The sequence below is a fragment of the Sorex araneus genome, chromosome 8 (assembly GCF_027595985.1).
Source record: "Sorex araneus isolate mSorAra2 chromosome 8, mSorAra2.pri, whole genome shotgun sequence".
Lineage (NCBI taxonomy): Eukaryota > Metazoa > Chordata > Mammalia > Eulipotyphla > Soricidae > Sorex > Sorex araneus.
The window spans coordinates 13532401-13549153 of NC_073309.1; the positions used below are offsets into that span (position 1 = coordinate 13532401).

The following is a 16753-nucleotide window of genomic DNA, read 5'->3' on the forward strand; positions in this document are numbered from 1 at the left end:
TTCAAATGGGAGTTGGCTAACAAAGCCAGTTAAAAAAAAAAAAATCAATGAATATTGTGAAATAAACATTTTGGCTATCTGCATTGAAGGGTTTTCTTTGGTTTTTTTTTTTTTGCTTTTTGGGTCACACCTGGCGATGCACAGGGGTTACTCCTGGCTCTGCACTCAGGAATCACTCCTGGTGGTGCTCAGGGGACCATATGGGATGCTGGGGATCGAACCCGGGTCGGCCGCGTGCAAGGCAAACGCCCTACCCGCTGTGCTATCACTCCAGCCCAAAGAAGGGTTTTCTTTGGAATTAGCAGAAATGACCACTAGATGCCACTACTGGTTTATCACATGTTTTTAAGATTAAGCAGAATAATCAGGCTTTTTCCACTCTGGAGAAATATGCATCTTTTTCAGATATTTTTTCCATTCTAAATGCACCTGAAGTCCATGCTCTTTCTTGAATATGTATTCCTCATTTTCTTTTCTTAATATGTGAGGACATTTTTCTTTTTTTGATTTTACTACCATTCCACTACATTTAAATTTTTTTCAATAAAAACTATTTTTCTTAAAAATAAAAAAAATAGGGGCCAAAGAGATTGTACAGCAGGTAGGGTGCTTGCCTTGCACTTAGCTGACCTCGGTTTGAGCTCAGGCATCCTATATGGTCCCCTGAACACTGCCAAGATTAATTCCTGAGTATAGAGCTTGGAATAACCCTTGAGTATCACTGGGTGTGGCCCCCAAAAAAACAAAACAAAAAATCCCTCCCATCCAAAAGAAATAAACCCAAAACCCCACAGCAGAATTGGGGGAAGAGAGAGAGATCAAGTGATAGAGCACAAGCTAGCATCAGTGAGGCCAGATTTCCCACCCCACAAGCAACACCAAATGTGGCTTATATTTAAAAAGACAGAAAACAGCAGAAGCAGAGCACAGTAAGCAAACTACAAGATCAGGGGCTAGAAGATATTATGGGGGGGCTTAGATGCTGGCTTTGCACGCAGCCTACCCCGGCTTGATCTCTGACACTGTAGTGACATACCTGAGCAAAGGTCTCAGAAGTAAGCCCTGCTGAGTGCGACCCAGAAACCAAAAAATCAAAAACACAAGAAACAACAAATGCATTTTCATGCCATAACCAGGGACTTGAATAAGAACTCTTGGTTATAAAATAAAGAGTCAAGACCATGTTTTTACTACACAGAAGTTTATTGTGAAGGCAAATTAAACATATGGCTAATGGCGGCAAAGCAATCTAGAAGCTTAAGGCAATTTTTAATGGAGAAGAATTTAGAAAAAAATGATGCAATGATGTAATTTTGTTTAAATATAGATTATGGAAATATATCAAATTGCATCAATAACTTAATAAAAGTAGTTTTCAAAGCCTGCACTATCGGAGGGGCTTATGATCTTAATGCCAGCATTAAGACAGACAAAAGCAGCAAGTGCTAAACAACATCAGTATTGAAAAGATCAGTATTTACAGGATGGAATATGAACATTTAATAACATTTGATCTTAGTTACTGGTAGACTGAAAGCCCTTAACTAGAAACAATAGAGGAAAATGCATCATCATTATCATTTACTTAAAAAAAAATTTAAGTGCAGAAGTAAAAACCAAGGAGCTCTATAATAAAGTAACCTTAAAACACCACTGTAAGGACCACTTAAAAGGCGATTCCCTCAGGGGAAATTAGGGCACTGAGTGTGTAAACATGTGAGCTGAACAACACCAAATACCAACCAGATTCATTCATAGTATTGACTTATTGGAGATCAGCATGGTCTTTTAAGATGCATTGTTGTTTTGTAACAATTTTAACACACTCTTTACCATGCATGACTTCAAATATATAACATATTTGAGATACAGGATGTATTTATGAATAAGAGCTATGTACAGTGAAAGTCAACCTCCCTCAAGTGTATATATCTATATCTAGATGTTTTATGCAATGACCTTATAGAATTCATTTTCTGATTGACCATATCAGTTTTTTAAACTCTTTAAAATAATACCATTTTATTATGATAAAATACATTTTTGCAAAAATTCACAAATGTATTAACATTTTATGAATGTGGCCATGAAAAATATTTGTAAGGAGGTGCAAAGTGTCTTAGCACTTTTTTCCAGTCTTCTATTTAAAAAGAAGTTGCATTAAATTTGACAGTGAGCCTATTTAAAAAATATTCTTATACTAATTCATCTCAAAAGGTTCTATTAATAGTCTTTTTGGAAAATAACATATATAACTGTGAAATTTTTTCCAGAATTAATGAAGGAAAATGTATCCTCTGTAGAGATGAACATTTTCTCTAAGATTAATCTTTCATCATCCAGCACTGTTTTTACAAAAGCAAGCATTATAAAATACACATAAAAGCAGCTATCTTAAACATGATTTTAATATTAACTTTGTAGCTGATTTAATCACTGTCTCCAGTTTAATACGCTGTTACATACAAGAAGTTCCAGTATCCCTTTTGCTGACTGACTTAAAAAAAAAATCCCTGAATAAAACAGAAGCCAGGTTGTGACTTCTTTAGGCATTTCAGTAGAATATTTTTATCTTTGGAGAATCACTTCATACAAACTCATGATTACAGAACAGAATCGAAAGCAGATCTGGGGCAGATTTTTATTATAATGCCAATTAAAATTCTGTAATGGTAAGAAAAGGAGCTGATTATCAACATTTAAAAGGATACTGCAACTTTAACAACTGTAAACTTTGTATAAGAAGGCTGTGGCAGACAGCTCTATGCTACTAGGTTTTTAAACTTGTAAATAATGCAAACTCAGCAGTTTTAAAATGCCAGATTATAAAACAAAAAAAGGGAATGGGGAAAACAAAATAAAAATCCAAGAATGCCTAACTAAATGAAGCTATAAAAAACAACAAAAACAAAAAAAAACCCTTAAAATTACAAAAAAAGGAGCAACTGATTAGCAAAAATCCTGATAAAAATTTTCATTTTTTGTCTTTAAAAGACATTAACTTTTAAATAAAAATGGAGGGAAAAAGAGCTTCATAAGTGGATAATTTTCACTAAAATAATGCCATTAAGATAAGCTTGCATAGAAAAAAATTTCAATTACTGGCTACATGCATATAAAAATTAGAATGCAGGTATTATAATTTTAGTGCAAAACCATGGCAGTTTATGATGTCTTGTATTTGCCCAAGGTTGAGAATTAGATCGAAGTACCTCCAGTTATCACAGTTTCTGGTCTTTTTGATCAATTTCTGCCAACTATAAACAATGTATATTTAACAATATAAAGATGGAAGGGGGGGTTGGAGTGCACACATCTACTGTGCTAATCAGCGAAGTTTAAGGTCATCACCACCACCTAAATTGGAACCAGGACTAGGGTCTTGTTGTCTTCTTGCCTGCAAAGACAAAATTATAATTTGGGGTCAAAATATGTTTTGAAAATCCCAAGTGTTATAAAAACAAGTAACAAGAAACATTGGCAACAAAATATTTGTCATTATTTCCATATATGAGAAAAAAATCAAAATTGATAAGAACTTGCTAAATTTTTCTTTAAAATACAGATTTAAATGTCATTTTAGAACATATAATATGTATGAAAGATAAATTTGGGACAGGAGAGATAATACAGCAGATAATACAGAGTGCTTGCCTTGCTTTTAGGATTATTATGAATAATATATCAACCCAGCTTAGATAAAATTTTTTTTTAAAGAACAAATCTATGTCTATAAATCTTGGAACTAGAAAACTTAACTTAAACAAACCAATCACTTCAGAAACAAAACACTTCCTTGTATCACCTTATTATTTGTTTTTTTTGTTTTGTTTTGTTTGTTTCTTTTTGGGTCACATCCAGCGATGCTCAGAGGTTACTCCTGACTCTGCACTTAGCAATTACTCCTGGCAGTCTTGGGGGACCATATGCAATGCTGGCGATTATGCTAGAGTTGGTCACATGCAAGGCAAACGCCCTACCTGCTGTACTGTCGCTTTGGCCCCATCAGCATATATATACACATATATATCTATATATATTTGCTCTTTTGGGCCACACTCAGCGATGCTCAGGGGTTAATCCTGGCTTTGCACTCAGGAATTACTCCTGGCGGTGCTTGGGGGACCATATGGGATGCTGAGAATCAAACCCAGGTTGGCCGTGTGCAAGGAAAACTCCCTACCTGCTGTGCTATCGCTCCAGCCCCATCATCTTATATTTTTAACAGATAAAGAAATCCAGTCATACAGTATATGATCTACCATAGTAAATTCCATCTTTATCAATTGAGTTTAAATAAAACTCAGAATTACTATGGATAAAATACTGCTTTAAAAGCAGAAATAGAACTTTGAAATGGGAATCCTTGGTACATAAAAACACTCACAGAATATTTTTCTATTAATACTAAACCAAAAAGTCTGATTGATAATTAATTAAAACCACTGAGGATTCTGGGCTGGATAGAATACAAGGGGTTTAAGGTGTTTGTGCCTTGCATCCTGCTAGCCAGGTTCAAACCTGCATATGGTCAGCCCCCCAGTACTGCCAAAGGTTGCACCCTCCGCACCCCCAATAAAAAAACCACTAAGGGTTATTTTAGTTTTTTTTTTTTTTTTTTTGCTTTTTGGGTCACACCCAGCAATGCACAGGGGTCACTCCTGGCTCATGCACCCAGTACCACCTCTACTCCCTCTGATCCACCACCCGCAGAATTCGAACTGTTCTACATTTAAATGTATCCTCACCAGATCACTTCTGACCCATAAATAGCATTTCACGCTCATGGAAGGCAAGTTATTTTTCATCTGGATCTTTTTTTTTTTTTTTTTTTAGTTTGTGGGTCACCTGGCTCTGCACTCAGGAATTATTCCTGGTGGTGCTGGAGTGGGGGGGTAGGCTGTGGTGTTATATGGGATGCCAGGGATCAAACCCAGATTTGGCTCATACAAGGCAAGCATAGAACACTTGTGCTAAGTGGAATCATGCATACGACCATATGATTCTCCATGTCTCTAACAAATTTGGGAAACAATTAAGCCCAAACTGAAACATTCTGATTTTATTATAAAGAGTAACTTTGATTTTCAAAGAACCATCTCTACAAATTATATTCCTAATAAAAGATGAAAACTGGGGCTGGAGCAATAGCACATCGGGTAGGGCGTTTGCCTTGAACGTGGCCGACCCGGGTTCAATTCCCAGTATCCCATATGGTCCCCTGAGCACCGCCAGGAGTAATTCCTGAGTGCAGAGCCACGAGTAACCCCTGTGCATCGCCGGGTGTGACCCAAAAAGCAAAAAAAATAAAAAAAAATATGAAAACTATTTATTTAGTTTTTTTTTTTTTGCCACATACAGCGGTGCTCAGGGCTTACTCCTGGCTCTGCACTCAGGGATCACACCTGGTGGGTTTGAGCTATCATATGGAGTGCCAGGGCTCAAACCCAGGTCAGCTGGGTGCAAGGCAAGCACCCTACCTGCTGTACTATCAGCCCTTGAAGATCAAATTTAGTCAGAACTTCAGGTGACTCATTATTTCATAACAGGGTTATGTTGTTTCGATAAAAATGAGGCTGTGGGCTGGAGAGATATCAGAGTGGGGAGGGTGCTTGCCTTGCAATTGGCTGACCTGGATTTGATCCCCAGAATCCCATACGGTCCCATGAGAACAACCAGGAGTAATCCGTTTTTTTTTTTTTTTTTTTTTTTTGCTTTATGGGCCACACCCAGCGTTGCTCAAGAATTGCTCCTGGTGGTACTCGAGGGACCATATGAGATGCTGGGAAATGAACCCGGGTCGGCCGTGTGCAAGGCAAACGCCCTACCTGCTGTGCTATCACTCCAGCCCCCTCCCTTTTTTTTTTTTTTTGCTAAGAGTAATTTGTTTTAACTTTTTTCAAGCAAGTTAAAATCCAACACTACTTCAGTCTTCCTTACAAATTTTATTTCATAAAATTTTAGGCAGATTTTATCTTCCTTTTATCAGTGGGCTAAATTTTAGCACAATCCTTTCAAGTAGTCTGGTTAAAATTATGCTGCAGGGCCACAGACTCAAAATGCTATGGAATATATCAGAAAGATGATTTATACTCCATGCAAAATCAATGCTAACTGTTGTGCAAGGGGAGATCAATTCCGTAAATCAGAGATAGTAATATAAGCATCTGGTTTTAGTCAGTGAGGATTAGAAAGGGGCTGAGCAATGAAAAAGCACTGAGGAAAATCAATTCTAATTATTTACTTATAAATCACTACTAACCTATCAATACTACTTTGTGAAAAGGTCATTTCAGTGTTTGTCTTCAGATAATAGTAATTTTAAAATTATTTTAATAATAATTAAAGTGACTTAAAAAACAGAGACTAGTCATCCAAAATTCTAGTCACGACTATGCAGAGTTGCCATGGATTTGTTCAAATGTATGTTTTTGTAAAAGCATGGAGAAGTTGCTTTGGGATTGGGTATACCTCAGTGGTAGAATGCTTGCCTCGAATATGAGATTGTGGGTTCAATCTCCCACACTGCCAAAAAAAAACAAACCCTGCTTTATTCCTTATTTGTTTCTTAGTTCCTATTACATTCTGAAGGAATGAGGAAGATATAAGGAAGGACACTGATAGAAAAGGGAAGAATGAGAGAGCTGGGTGAGTGGAGGAAATTTAATGCTAAGAATGAAGATGTATGGAGTATCATATGAAAGAGAACAGATTCAGGTTCAGTCAAACAGATTCCATTGTGGGAACTCAACAACAGGAATAACTGTGTGTAGAAGCAGTGCTTCCTACTGTGGCAACCTCTGTTTTGCTTTGTTTTCTGTTTTTGGGCCACATTGTGCTGTGCTCAGGGTCCTCGTTATTGCACTCAGGGATCACTCCTGGAGAGCTTGGGAAACCATATGGGATGCTGAGGCTCAAACCTGGTCTTGCCACATGATAAGCTGGGAGCTTACCTGCTCTACTACCCCTGTGATGTGACGACCCCTACTGGAGGTTGGATGTTCCAGAACAAATTTCTTGTTTTTGGGGGCCACATCTGACAATACTCAGGGGTTACTCCTGGTTCAACACTCAGGAATTACTCCTGGTGGTGCTCAGGGGACATATGGGATGCTCGAGATTGAAGCCAAGTTGGCAGCATGTGAGGCATGGCATAACTGCTGTTCCATCTCTCTGGCCTCCCTAGAATGAATTTTTTTTTTCTTTTTGGGTCACACCGGCGATGCACAGGGGTCCCTCCTGGCTCTGCACTCAGGAATCACTCCTGGCAGTGTTCAGTGGACCATATGGGATGCTGGGAACCGAACCCGGGTCAGCCACGTGCAAGGCCCTACCTGCTGTGTTATTGCTACCGAATGAATTCTGTTTTTTTTTTTTTTTCCTTTTTGGGTCACACCCAGTGATGCTCAGGGGTTACTCCTGGCTCTGCACTCAGGAATTACTCCTGGCGGTGCTTGGGGGACCATATGGGATGCCGGGGATCGAACCCGGGTCGGCTGTGTGCAAGGCAAACGCCTTACCTGTTGTGCTATCGCTTCGGCCCCCAGAATGAATTCTTAATATGAGTAATAAGCAAAGTTAGATGATGAGAAAATAATTCTTTGAACTCAATAATTCTAAAAGCATAAAGCACCTCATTTCTAGGTTTTTCCCTCAACAATGAATCCACAAGGTTCTTCATTCTAACCCTTCATTAACAGTTATTTCAGAACAGGCTTACACAGTTCAAAATGTCTTTTTTTTTTTTTTTTGCTTTTTGGGTCACACCTGGCAATGCACAGGGATTACTCCTGGCTCTGCACTCAGGAATTACTCCTGGCGGTGCTCAGGGGACCATATGGGACGCTGAGACTCGAACCCGGGTCGGCTGTGCAAGGCAAATGCCCCACCCACTGTGCTATCACTCCAGCCCCCAAAATGTCTGTTTTTAATTTTCTGCTTGTTCCTGGGTCACATCCAGTGGTGCTCAGAGCTTACTCCTGGCTCTGAGCTCATGGATCACTCCTGGTGGGTTGGGGGGAACCATATGGGATACCAGGGACCAAACCTGGGTCATCTACATGCAATGAAGATGTCCTGCCCACTAAACTATTTCTCTAGCCCCCAATTTTTTTTAAATATTTATGAAGAGTTTAGACATTTTACTATAGACCTCTCACTTCTAGTTGTTCTTTTCTTTTTTTCTAGTATGTCATCCAGAAACATGGCAAACCCATGTTTGTCAGTCCTGGGATGAGTGTAAAGCAGAGTGTAAAGTTGCTGGTGGTTGGAGGAATTTTCCCTATTGGTCAGACTGTGCAGGAGTAGTAGCCAACCAACATTTTAGTTGATTTCTACACTTCCATTATCAAGACCACTTAACGACTGGACATTCTTGGACATTTTGCATCACACCTCGTGATGCTCAGGGGACCATGAAGTAGTAAGAGATCAAAATGAGACTCCCCCATGCAGAGCCTGCACTCTGCCCACTGAGTGCGCTCTAGTCGTGCAGGACATTTTTAATTAAAAAAAAAAATCCCCCTGGGGCTGGAGCGATAGCACAGCGGATAGGGAGTTTGCCTTGCACGTGACCGACCCTGGTTCGATTCCCAGCATTCCATATGGTCCCCTGAGCACCGCCAGGGGTAATTCCTGAGTGCAGAGCCAGGATTAACCCCTGTGCATTGCCAGGTGTGACCCAAAAAGCAAAAAAAAAAAAAAAAAAAAATCCCCTAATAATATATATACATATATTTTAAAAAACTACAATTCCTTGAGTGTAAATCATATCCTGATACTGTCCTCTATGTTTGATATTTGGCTAAGAGCACACAGAACTATGTAATTTTAGAGTGATACAGCACTTCAGAGCTCTAGTTTAACTCAATTTTGGGGTATTAAGCCTGAGACCAAAAATGGTAAACAATTTTTTTTTTGGGGTGGCTGGAGTGATAGCACAGCGGGTGGGGCGTTTGCCTTGCACGCGGCCGACCCGGGTTCAAATCCCAGCATCCCATATGGTCCCCTGAGCACCGCCAGGGGTGATTCCTGAGTGCATGAGCCAGGAGGGACCCCTGTGCATTGCTGGGTGTGACCCAAAAAGCAAAAAAAAAAAAAGGTAAACAATTTTTTAAGACAGCGGTACTGAGAACACAAACTCAGACATTCACGAAGATGAACCCTTAACTTACGATGTCAGTCAACTCAGTCCACTTTCTTCTGATGGAAGATAAAAACCAAAATTTTGTCTTATAAAGAAAAAAGTCCCCCACAAATTTGCCAAAGGCATAAAAAAGGTGAAATTAAAATTCCCCAGACAACGGTCGACTAAGGAGATTCAAGAGCTGGTCCAGAAGGCATCTCAAAAAATATAGTTAAGTAAATGACTTCAGGAAAATTAAATATAAAACAGTATTTCAAAATGAAAGTGAAAATAATTCACATTTTGACGGTGCTATGTGCACTATTGGCCTGGAGCGATAGCACAGCAGGTAGGGCGTTTGCCCTAACCAAACCAACCCGGGTTTGATTCCTCCATGCCTCTCAGAGAGCCCAGCAAGCTACCAAGAGTATCCCGCCCACACAGCAGAACCTGGCAAGCTCCCCGTGGTGTATTCGATATGCCAAAAACAATAACAAGTCTCACAATGAAGACGTTACTGATGCCCACTCGAGCAAATCGAGCAACGGGATGACAGTGACAGTGATGTGCACTATTGGGAGTGGCCCCTGTGCCCGAGAGGGGAAACTGTGGCCCATGAAAGAGTGAAAAAGTATTTTCTACAAACACAAGGTCAAAAGTTTATTAAAATTCACATCTCTCGGGGCTGGAGCATTGCACAGCAGGTTCAATTACCAGCATCCCATATGGTCCCCTGAGCACCACTACGAGTAATTCCTGAGTTCAAAGCCAGAAGGTAACCCCTGTGCATCGCCAGGTGTGACCCAAAAAGAAAAAAAAATTCACATCTCCCTGGGGCCATAGCACTAGCATAGAGGGAAGGGAGTTTGCCTTGCATCAACCAACTTTAATTTAATCCCTAGCACTCAGAGCCCCTGAGTCCACCAGGAGTGATCCGTGAGCACTAAGTCAGAAGTAAACCCTAAGAACTGCTAGGTACGATCCCAAACCAAAAAATAAACAAATGAAAATAAAGTTTAGATCTCCCTTTATAAGAAACCAAGATCCTATTCCTCTCTTGATATAGAGAATACAGAGTGAAGTGTTCTCTTCTTTCCCCGGTAATCAATTCTTTTCCATTTCTTATTCTTAGTCTGAGTTCACATTTCCAGCTCACTTTTATATATTGCATTTATCCAACACATGCCTCAGAAGACCCAACACAGATTCTTGGTTAATTTGTTCTTACACAAAAATGAGTTGGTAGAGTTAAGTGACTTGAAAACTAAAGTCTGTGGGAATTTAAAATAAATAGAGGCTAGGAATTTTTTCTTGGACCACACAGAAGTGAAGCCTCCAAAAACATACAAAGCACAAATAGAAAAACCACATAAAGTCCCCTGCCTGTTTTTTATTTCCAAATAGTTTCCACATAAAATTCTCCTATGGTTTGCTGAATTATACTAAAATTGCCTATAAGGAGAATAAGTAATATTATCCACTCTCTGACATTAAAGACAATTTAATTGTTAATGCTTTATAACTTAACAAACATGAAAACATTTTCTAGATGACAGAGAATTTCTCTTTTAGTACCCTGACACCCTTCAGTTGAATCAGAGCCAACAAGTGCTATATTACAGTTTTAGGTTAAGAGATCAATTCAACTGAAAGCAACTTGACACAGAATAAGTATGAACGGCTATCAAACAGATGATGGAGTTATTGTTGCATTTTTTTTTTTTTTTTTTTTTGCTTTTTGGGTCACACCCAGCGATGCACAGGGGTTACTCCTGGCTCTGCACTCAGGAATTACTCCTGGCGGTGCTTGGGGGACCATATGGGATGCCGGGGATCGAACCCAGGTCGGCCGCGTGCAAGGCAAACGCCCTACCCGCTGTGCTATCGCTCCGGCCCAATTGTTGCAATTTTTTATGTCCAGAGCATACAGAGCTCTAAGTCTACGCATGAACCCCAATCTTTATTCACAAAAGACAGAAGTAAGGAATCTGAAGTTTAGAGATATGCAACTATTACTGTAGAGGACTGTCATAGGCAGCATCAATACTTTTGAATAATAGAAGGATCTCAGGTAGAGAAAGCACTGAGCTATTTCTATATGGCAATAAGCACCCAGGGGCAGGTACTTCATAGAAGAAAGGTGGATGATTATTTCTTTTTAGAAGTCCACAGTTTATTAAATTACAGAAGACTGCATAAAAACATGGCTACATAACAACAGATTTGCATTAAGTTAACACCTATGTAACACCCACAGCACAGAGGGTAAGGCTGTCTTGCAGGCAGTTGACTCAAATTCAATCCCTGGCACCACAAAGCATCTCCTGAGTCCTGAGTACAGATCCAAGAGTAAGCCCTGAGCACAGCTGGGCAAAACCTAAACTGACTCCCACCCACTCCTCCCCCGGAAAAAAAACAAAAAACAAACAAACAAACAAAAATATCCTCCTACAAAAAACAAACTAACAAACCAAGAGGCAAAAGCTTGACAAAATCATCTCTGACTTTCACAGGATATGCCTGTTGCCACCTCTACCACGCTTCATTTCCTCTCCAGATACACTGTAAGCCAAGGTGCAGAGAAAGGGAGTGAAGCAATTAGTTTCCACTAAGCCCCACTGGATCAGACACTAGTGTCCAGCAACCTGGGAGGTAACGTTAGCCCTAAGAGCTGTTCTACAAATGAGGTTCAACAACTTTCTCCATGTCACATAGCAACTAATGGAGCTAGGATTTAAGGTCAGAATGAACAATGAACTTCATTGTTCATTCTACATTAAAGGTTCTTGTCAAATTTGGCCAAGCACTTCCTGCTCCAGAAGGAGACCAGAGTCATCCCTGCCCTACTGCTTCACCAAGATGAAGATGTTCTTTGGTTTGTATGTGGGGGTCTTGTATATAGAATTTCAAACAAAGAATTTCATGGGGGTGAGGGGTAGGGAGGTAAGGGGGAGCTGGCCACACCCAGTGATGCTCAAGAGTGATCCCTGGTGGTGCTGGGGGTGGGATGGGGAATGAGGAGGGGTGTGACATACAAGGCAAGTACCTTCCCTCCTGTATTCCCTCTCTGGCCCAGGATTTCCAATTTTATACAAGTATATACTGGGTCAGGGAGATATCTCAAAGGGCTGTAAATAGCTAAAAGCTGGAATACACTCTGCATACAGGACCGCTGGGTTCAATTTCTGGCACTACATGGTCCCCTGAACACAGCCAGCAGTGAACCCTCAGTACTGCAAGGTATGACCTCCAAAACAACAGTAAGATATTTGTATGTCTATTTTCCAGGGCTGGAGCAATAGCACAGCGGGTAGGGCGTTTGCCTTGCATGCGGCCGACCCGGGTTTGATTCCCAGCATCCCATATGGTCCCCTGAGCACTGCCAGGGGTAATTCCTGAGTGCAGAGCCAGGAGTAACCCCTGTGCATCGCCGGGTGTGATCCAAAAAGAAAAAAAGAAAAACATATAGAATTTCCAAAACTTTTTGTTTACAACATTCATTCTGTCAACAAAACATTACATTTTGGGCTAGGAGTGACAGCACAGAGAGAGTAGGGTGTTTGCCTTGCATGTGGCTGAGCCGGCTTCGATTCCCAGCATCCCGTATGGTCCCCCGAGCACCACCAGGACTAATTCCTGAGTGCATGAGCCAGGAGTAACCCCTGAGCATAGCCGGGTGTGACCCAAAAAACAAAAATAAATAAATAAATAAATAAAAGATACTGGCAAGTGACTAGAGCGCTAGTACTGCACTGTAGGTAGGGCTCTTTGCTTGGACACAGACTAACCAGGTCCAACTCCTGGCACTGCATATGGTCTCCGTGCCACCCTCACCCACCCCGTCCCTGCCAGGAGGGATCCCTAAGTGCAGAGCAAAGAGTAAGCCCGGAGCATTTCTGGGTGTAATCCTCCCTCCCCTGAAAAAAACCCAAAACACTGGCAAAACCAGCCCCCTGGGGCAACAATTCACTCAGTGTTCTTCCCAGTTAATAAGCTTAACTTTACAGATATCAGATATGTTAAATGCTAAGGACCATATTATGGCAGTTTAGCATGTCAAGTCTACAGGCCATAAGAGGTTACCCAAACAGAAGTGGACCATCCCTAAATTCTATGTTGCCAAGATCTGAAGTTTTCAAAGACCATTTACTGAGTTAGTGCCACCCACAAGTTACCACTGCTCCTTTGGCTGTCTCAGCAGGACCACCTACTAAAGCCAGTATTATTATTCTGTCTCAGCATTTTCTTTTCCAGGAAAAAGAACTTCTAACCTCTCCTGACATCAGTTATTTTTTAACTTATCGTTATGGGTGATGAGAAAACTCACTTGCTGGTGTTAGGCTTTATTTGGGAAGATCTCTTTGTTAGAAAAGGAGTTTCATCATTTCATTAACTATTTGAAAGACAGCAAATCAACTGATTTTTTTCACTTGACATTACCTCCACTCTAATAAGAATGTCATATTTTAAGATGTATGACTCTCTATAGATGTTTAAATTACAGGAATAAAATGTTTCTCCATGTTCTTTAGGAAAAAGGAAGCATATTATGAAAATAAGCTGACAGTCATCTGTTATAATTTTTTTAAGGGAAGTTAAGATAATTTCTAAATACTTAAAATTCCCATGGGTGACTGCCAGAACAAACTCTGGAGTCAGATTCTGACCCAATTTTCCAGATGACAGTTCTATACAAGAAATGCTGTTTTAAATGACTGTCATAAGGAACCATAGATCTTAAATCATTCATGAAAATCTAACCATTTTTCCATGCTCTAGGCTATAATGCAGGGAAAGTGCCCTGCTATACTTTAGAGAAATAAAAGGATATTCTTGTTAGCCTGATAAGTCAATTAACGGGAACCAGCATAGTGGTAGAGCTTTTAGTGCTAAAGAAGCACTTTAGAGCTATTATTTATTATAGGCATTCACATACCAAGCACCATACTAAGTGTTATAAGTATTTTCCAATTTAATTCTCATAATTTTCAAGAGAAAATGGGCTTCAGAGAGAATGAGTGATGAAGCAAGAATCTTAACTATGCAAGATACAAAGACACTGACTGCTCTCAAGTCACTGACATAAAAGTGACTGGAAACAATCTATCTGAGAGGCTGAAGAAGATAGTACAGTGGGTAGGGTATTTGCCCTGCAACTCAGGTTCAATCCCCAGCACCATAAGTGATCCCCTGAATCCTGCCAGAAGTAATTTCGGAGTGATTAAAGAGCCAGGAGTAAGGCCTGAGCACTGCCAGGTCAAAAACCAAAAAAATAAATAAAACAATGTATGTAAAAAACAAAACTAATGAAATAATAAGTATATACTCCTAATCTTTATTTATAGAATAATATTATGCACCTAAATAGTATGATTCAGATTTTGCTATCTAGCTCTAAACCAATTCTTTTAAAAAAGTTTCTGGGTTCACACCCCTGCTGTGTTAGTGTGCTATTATTCCTGGCTCTGTCCTTGGAGGGAAACTGGGCACCAAGGATTGAACCCAGGGTTTAGCATATGCTCAGACTGTTGCAAAACTTTTGTATGTGTATTTTATTTTACAATGTCACTGTTGTCATCCCGTTGCTCATCGATTTGCTCGAGCAGGCACCAGTAACCATTGTGAGACTTGTTGTTACTTTTTTTGGCATATCAAATACGCCACGGGGAGCTTGCCAGGCTCTGCCGTGCGGGGCAGAGGAATCGGACCCGGGTCAGCCACATTCAAGGCAAACACTCTACCGCTGTGCTATCGCTCCAGCCCTGCTTATTTGACAATGAAAAGGTTAAAGGGATGGGATAAAGGGCTAAAGCACACACTTTGAACGTTGGGAGTCCTGGGTTTGATCCCTAACACTGTCTGTGTATCTAGGAAGTGACCCCCCACTCTTTTTTTGCTTTTGGGTCACATCTGGTAATGCTCAGTGGTTACTCCCGTTTGTGCTCTCAGGAATACTCCTGATGGTGCTCAGAGAACTATATGGGATCCCAGGTCAGGTATGTACAAGGCAAGTGCCAGCCTTACCCGCTGTGCTATCTCTCTGGCCCCTAACGAACTCAGCTCCTGAGCACCACTGTGGCTCAAAACGGAAAAAAAGGGGAAAAGGTTAAAGAAAAAGTCTTGGTAGACTAATTCCACTCTTTGTGTAGTCTGAAGAAAATTAATTTTTCTTCTATCAAAAAAAAAAAACACACATGACTGAAAATTACTGTTTAAAAAATCAAAGACAATGAGAAAAAAATGGAAGATGGTATCATTCTCAAGAGTTTTCATAACATTCTAAATATTGGCACCTATGTTCAGACCAGGTAATTTTTACAAATAATCTAGGAAAATAATTAAGAAAAAAAAGGTAAGGTATTCTGCTCACTGAACTAAGAAACACATAGTTGCTATGGTAAAATATTTTTATAGCATTTAATGAGGAATTCATAGCAATTACATTTAACAAACACAGTCACAGAACACAACTTTATTAAAAATAAAAGACAAAAATTAAACTATTCAAATACATCATGCAATAACATCACAAACAGAGCCTGAGAGTTGGGGGAAAGTACTAACCAGTTACTGCCAGCAGCTGTGAAACTCTCACCTCCATTTCCTCACGATGAGACCTGTCTCTGTCTTCAAATTCACGTGTCCTTCTCCGAGCCTCATCAAAGGCTTGTTGTGCTAATGCATCCTCCTGCTGTTATAAATACATAACACAGATTATTTAATTTATTTACAATAAATACTTTGTGAGTGTCATCATCATTCTCCCTCTCTTGCTCCCTCCTCTGTTGCTGTGTTGCAATGACTGGGATTGCACATATTTGATGCGTGTGCACGTGTGTACACACACATACACACACACACATATGCATACATACACACACACACACGCACACACTGTAGCACTGTCATCCCATTGTTCATTGATTTACTCAAGTGGGCACCAGTAACCTCTCCATTGTGAGACTTATTATTGTTTTTAGCATACAGAATACACCACGGGTAACTTGCCAGGCACACATAATTATTTTCTGCCTCCTAGTGGTGCTTTCACAGAGTTGCTGTCTACAGCCCTCTGTTCTACCAGATGAGCTATCAAAGGGCGGAGCGATAGCACAGCCGGTAGGGCATTTGCCTTGCACATGGCAGACCAGGGTTCGATTCCTCCGTCCCTCTAGGAGAGCCTGGCAAGCTACCGAGAGTATCCCGCCCGCACGGCAGAGCCTGACAAGTTACTCATGGTGTATTCGATATGCTAAAAATAGTAACAAGTCTCACAATGAAGATGTTACTGGTGCCTGCTTGAGCAAATCGATGAACAATGGGACGACAGTGCTGCTACAGTGCTAGTGGTGCTCTAAGAGCCTGGAGGCCTCTTGTAGCAATTCTTGGTCAACAGGGCCAGACAGCTGACACTAGGGTCTGAGGATGTAGTAGCTGGTCCCTGAGGTATTGAGGAAATATACATACATATACATACACACAATTTAAATTTATTTTTGTTCTGGGGGCACACCCAGCAGTGCTCCCAGGTTACTCCTGGCTCTGTGTTCAGGAATTACTCTTGGTGGGCTCAGGGAACCATATGGGATGCCGGGGATCAAACCCGGGTTGGCTGCAGAGAAAGCAAGC

The 16753-nt window shown here is 40.5% G+C and overlaps 1 protein-coding gene across 2 annotated transcripts in view; it reads right to left on the minus strand.

Annotated features, from left to right (window-relative positions):
- Window positions 1-1190: 1190 nt before the first annotated feature.
- The window catches only part of CBFB (core-binding factor subunit beta), a 48482-nt gene continuing 32919 nt past the window's right edge, over window positions 1191-16753 (minus strand). The window contains exons 5-6 of one of the 2 annotated variants that reach the window (XM_055146250.1): window positions 15720-15815; window positions 1191-3397 (exon numbers count right to left, since the gene is read on the minus strand). In XM_055146250.1, coding sequence (XP_055002225.1) covers window positions 3329-3397; window positions 15720-15815 — 165 coding nt within the window. In that variant the 3' untranslated portion in view covers window positions 1191-3328. Of the gene's footprint in view, window positions 3398-15688; window positions 15816-16753 lie in introns of both variants that reach the window. The other variant, XM_055146251.1, reaches the window with a different exon arrangement.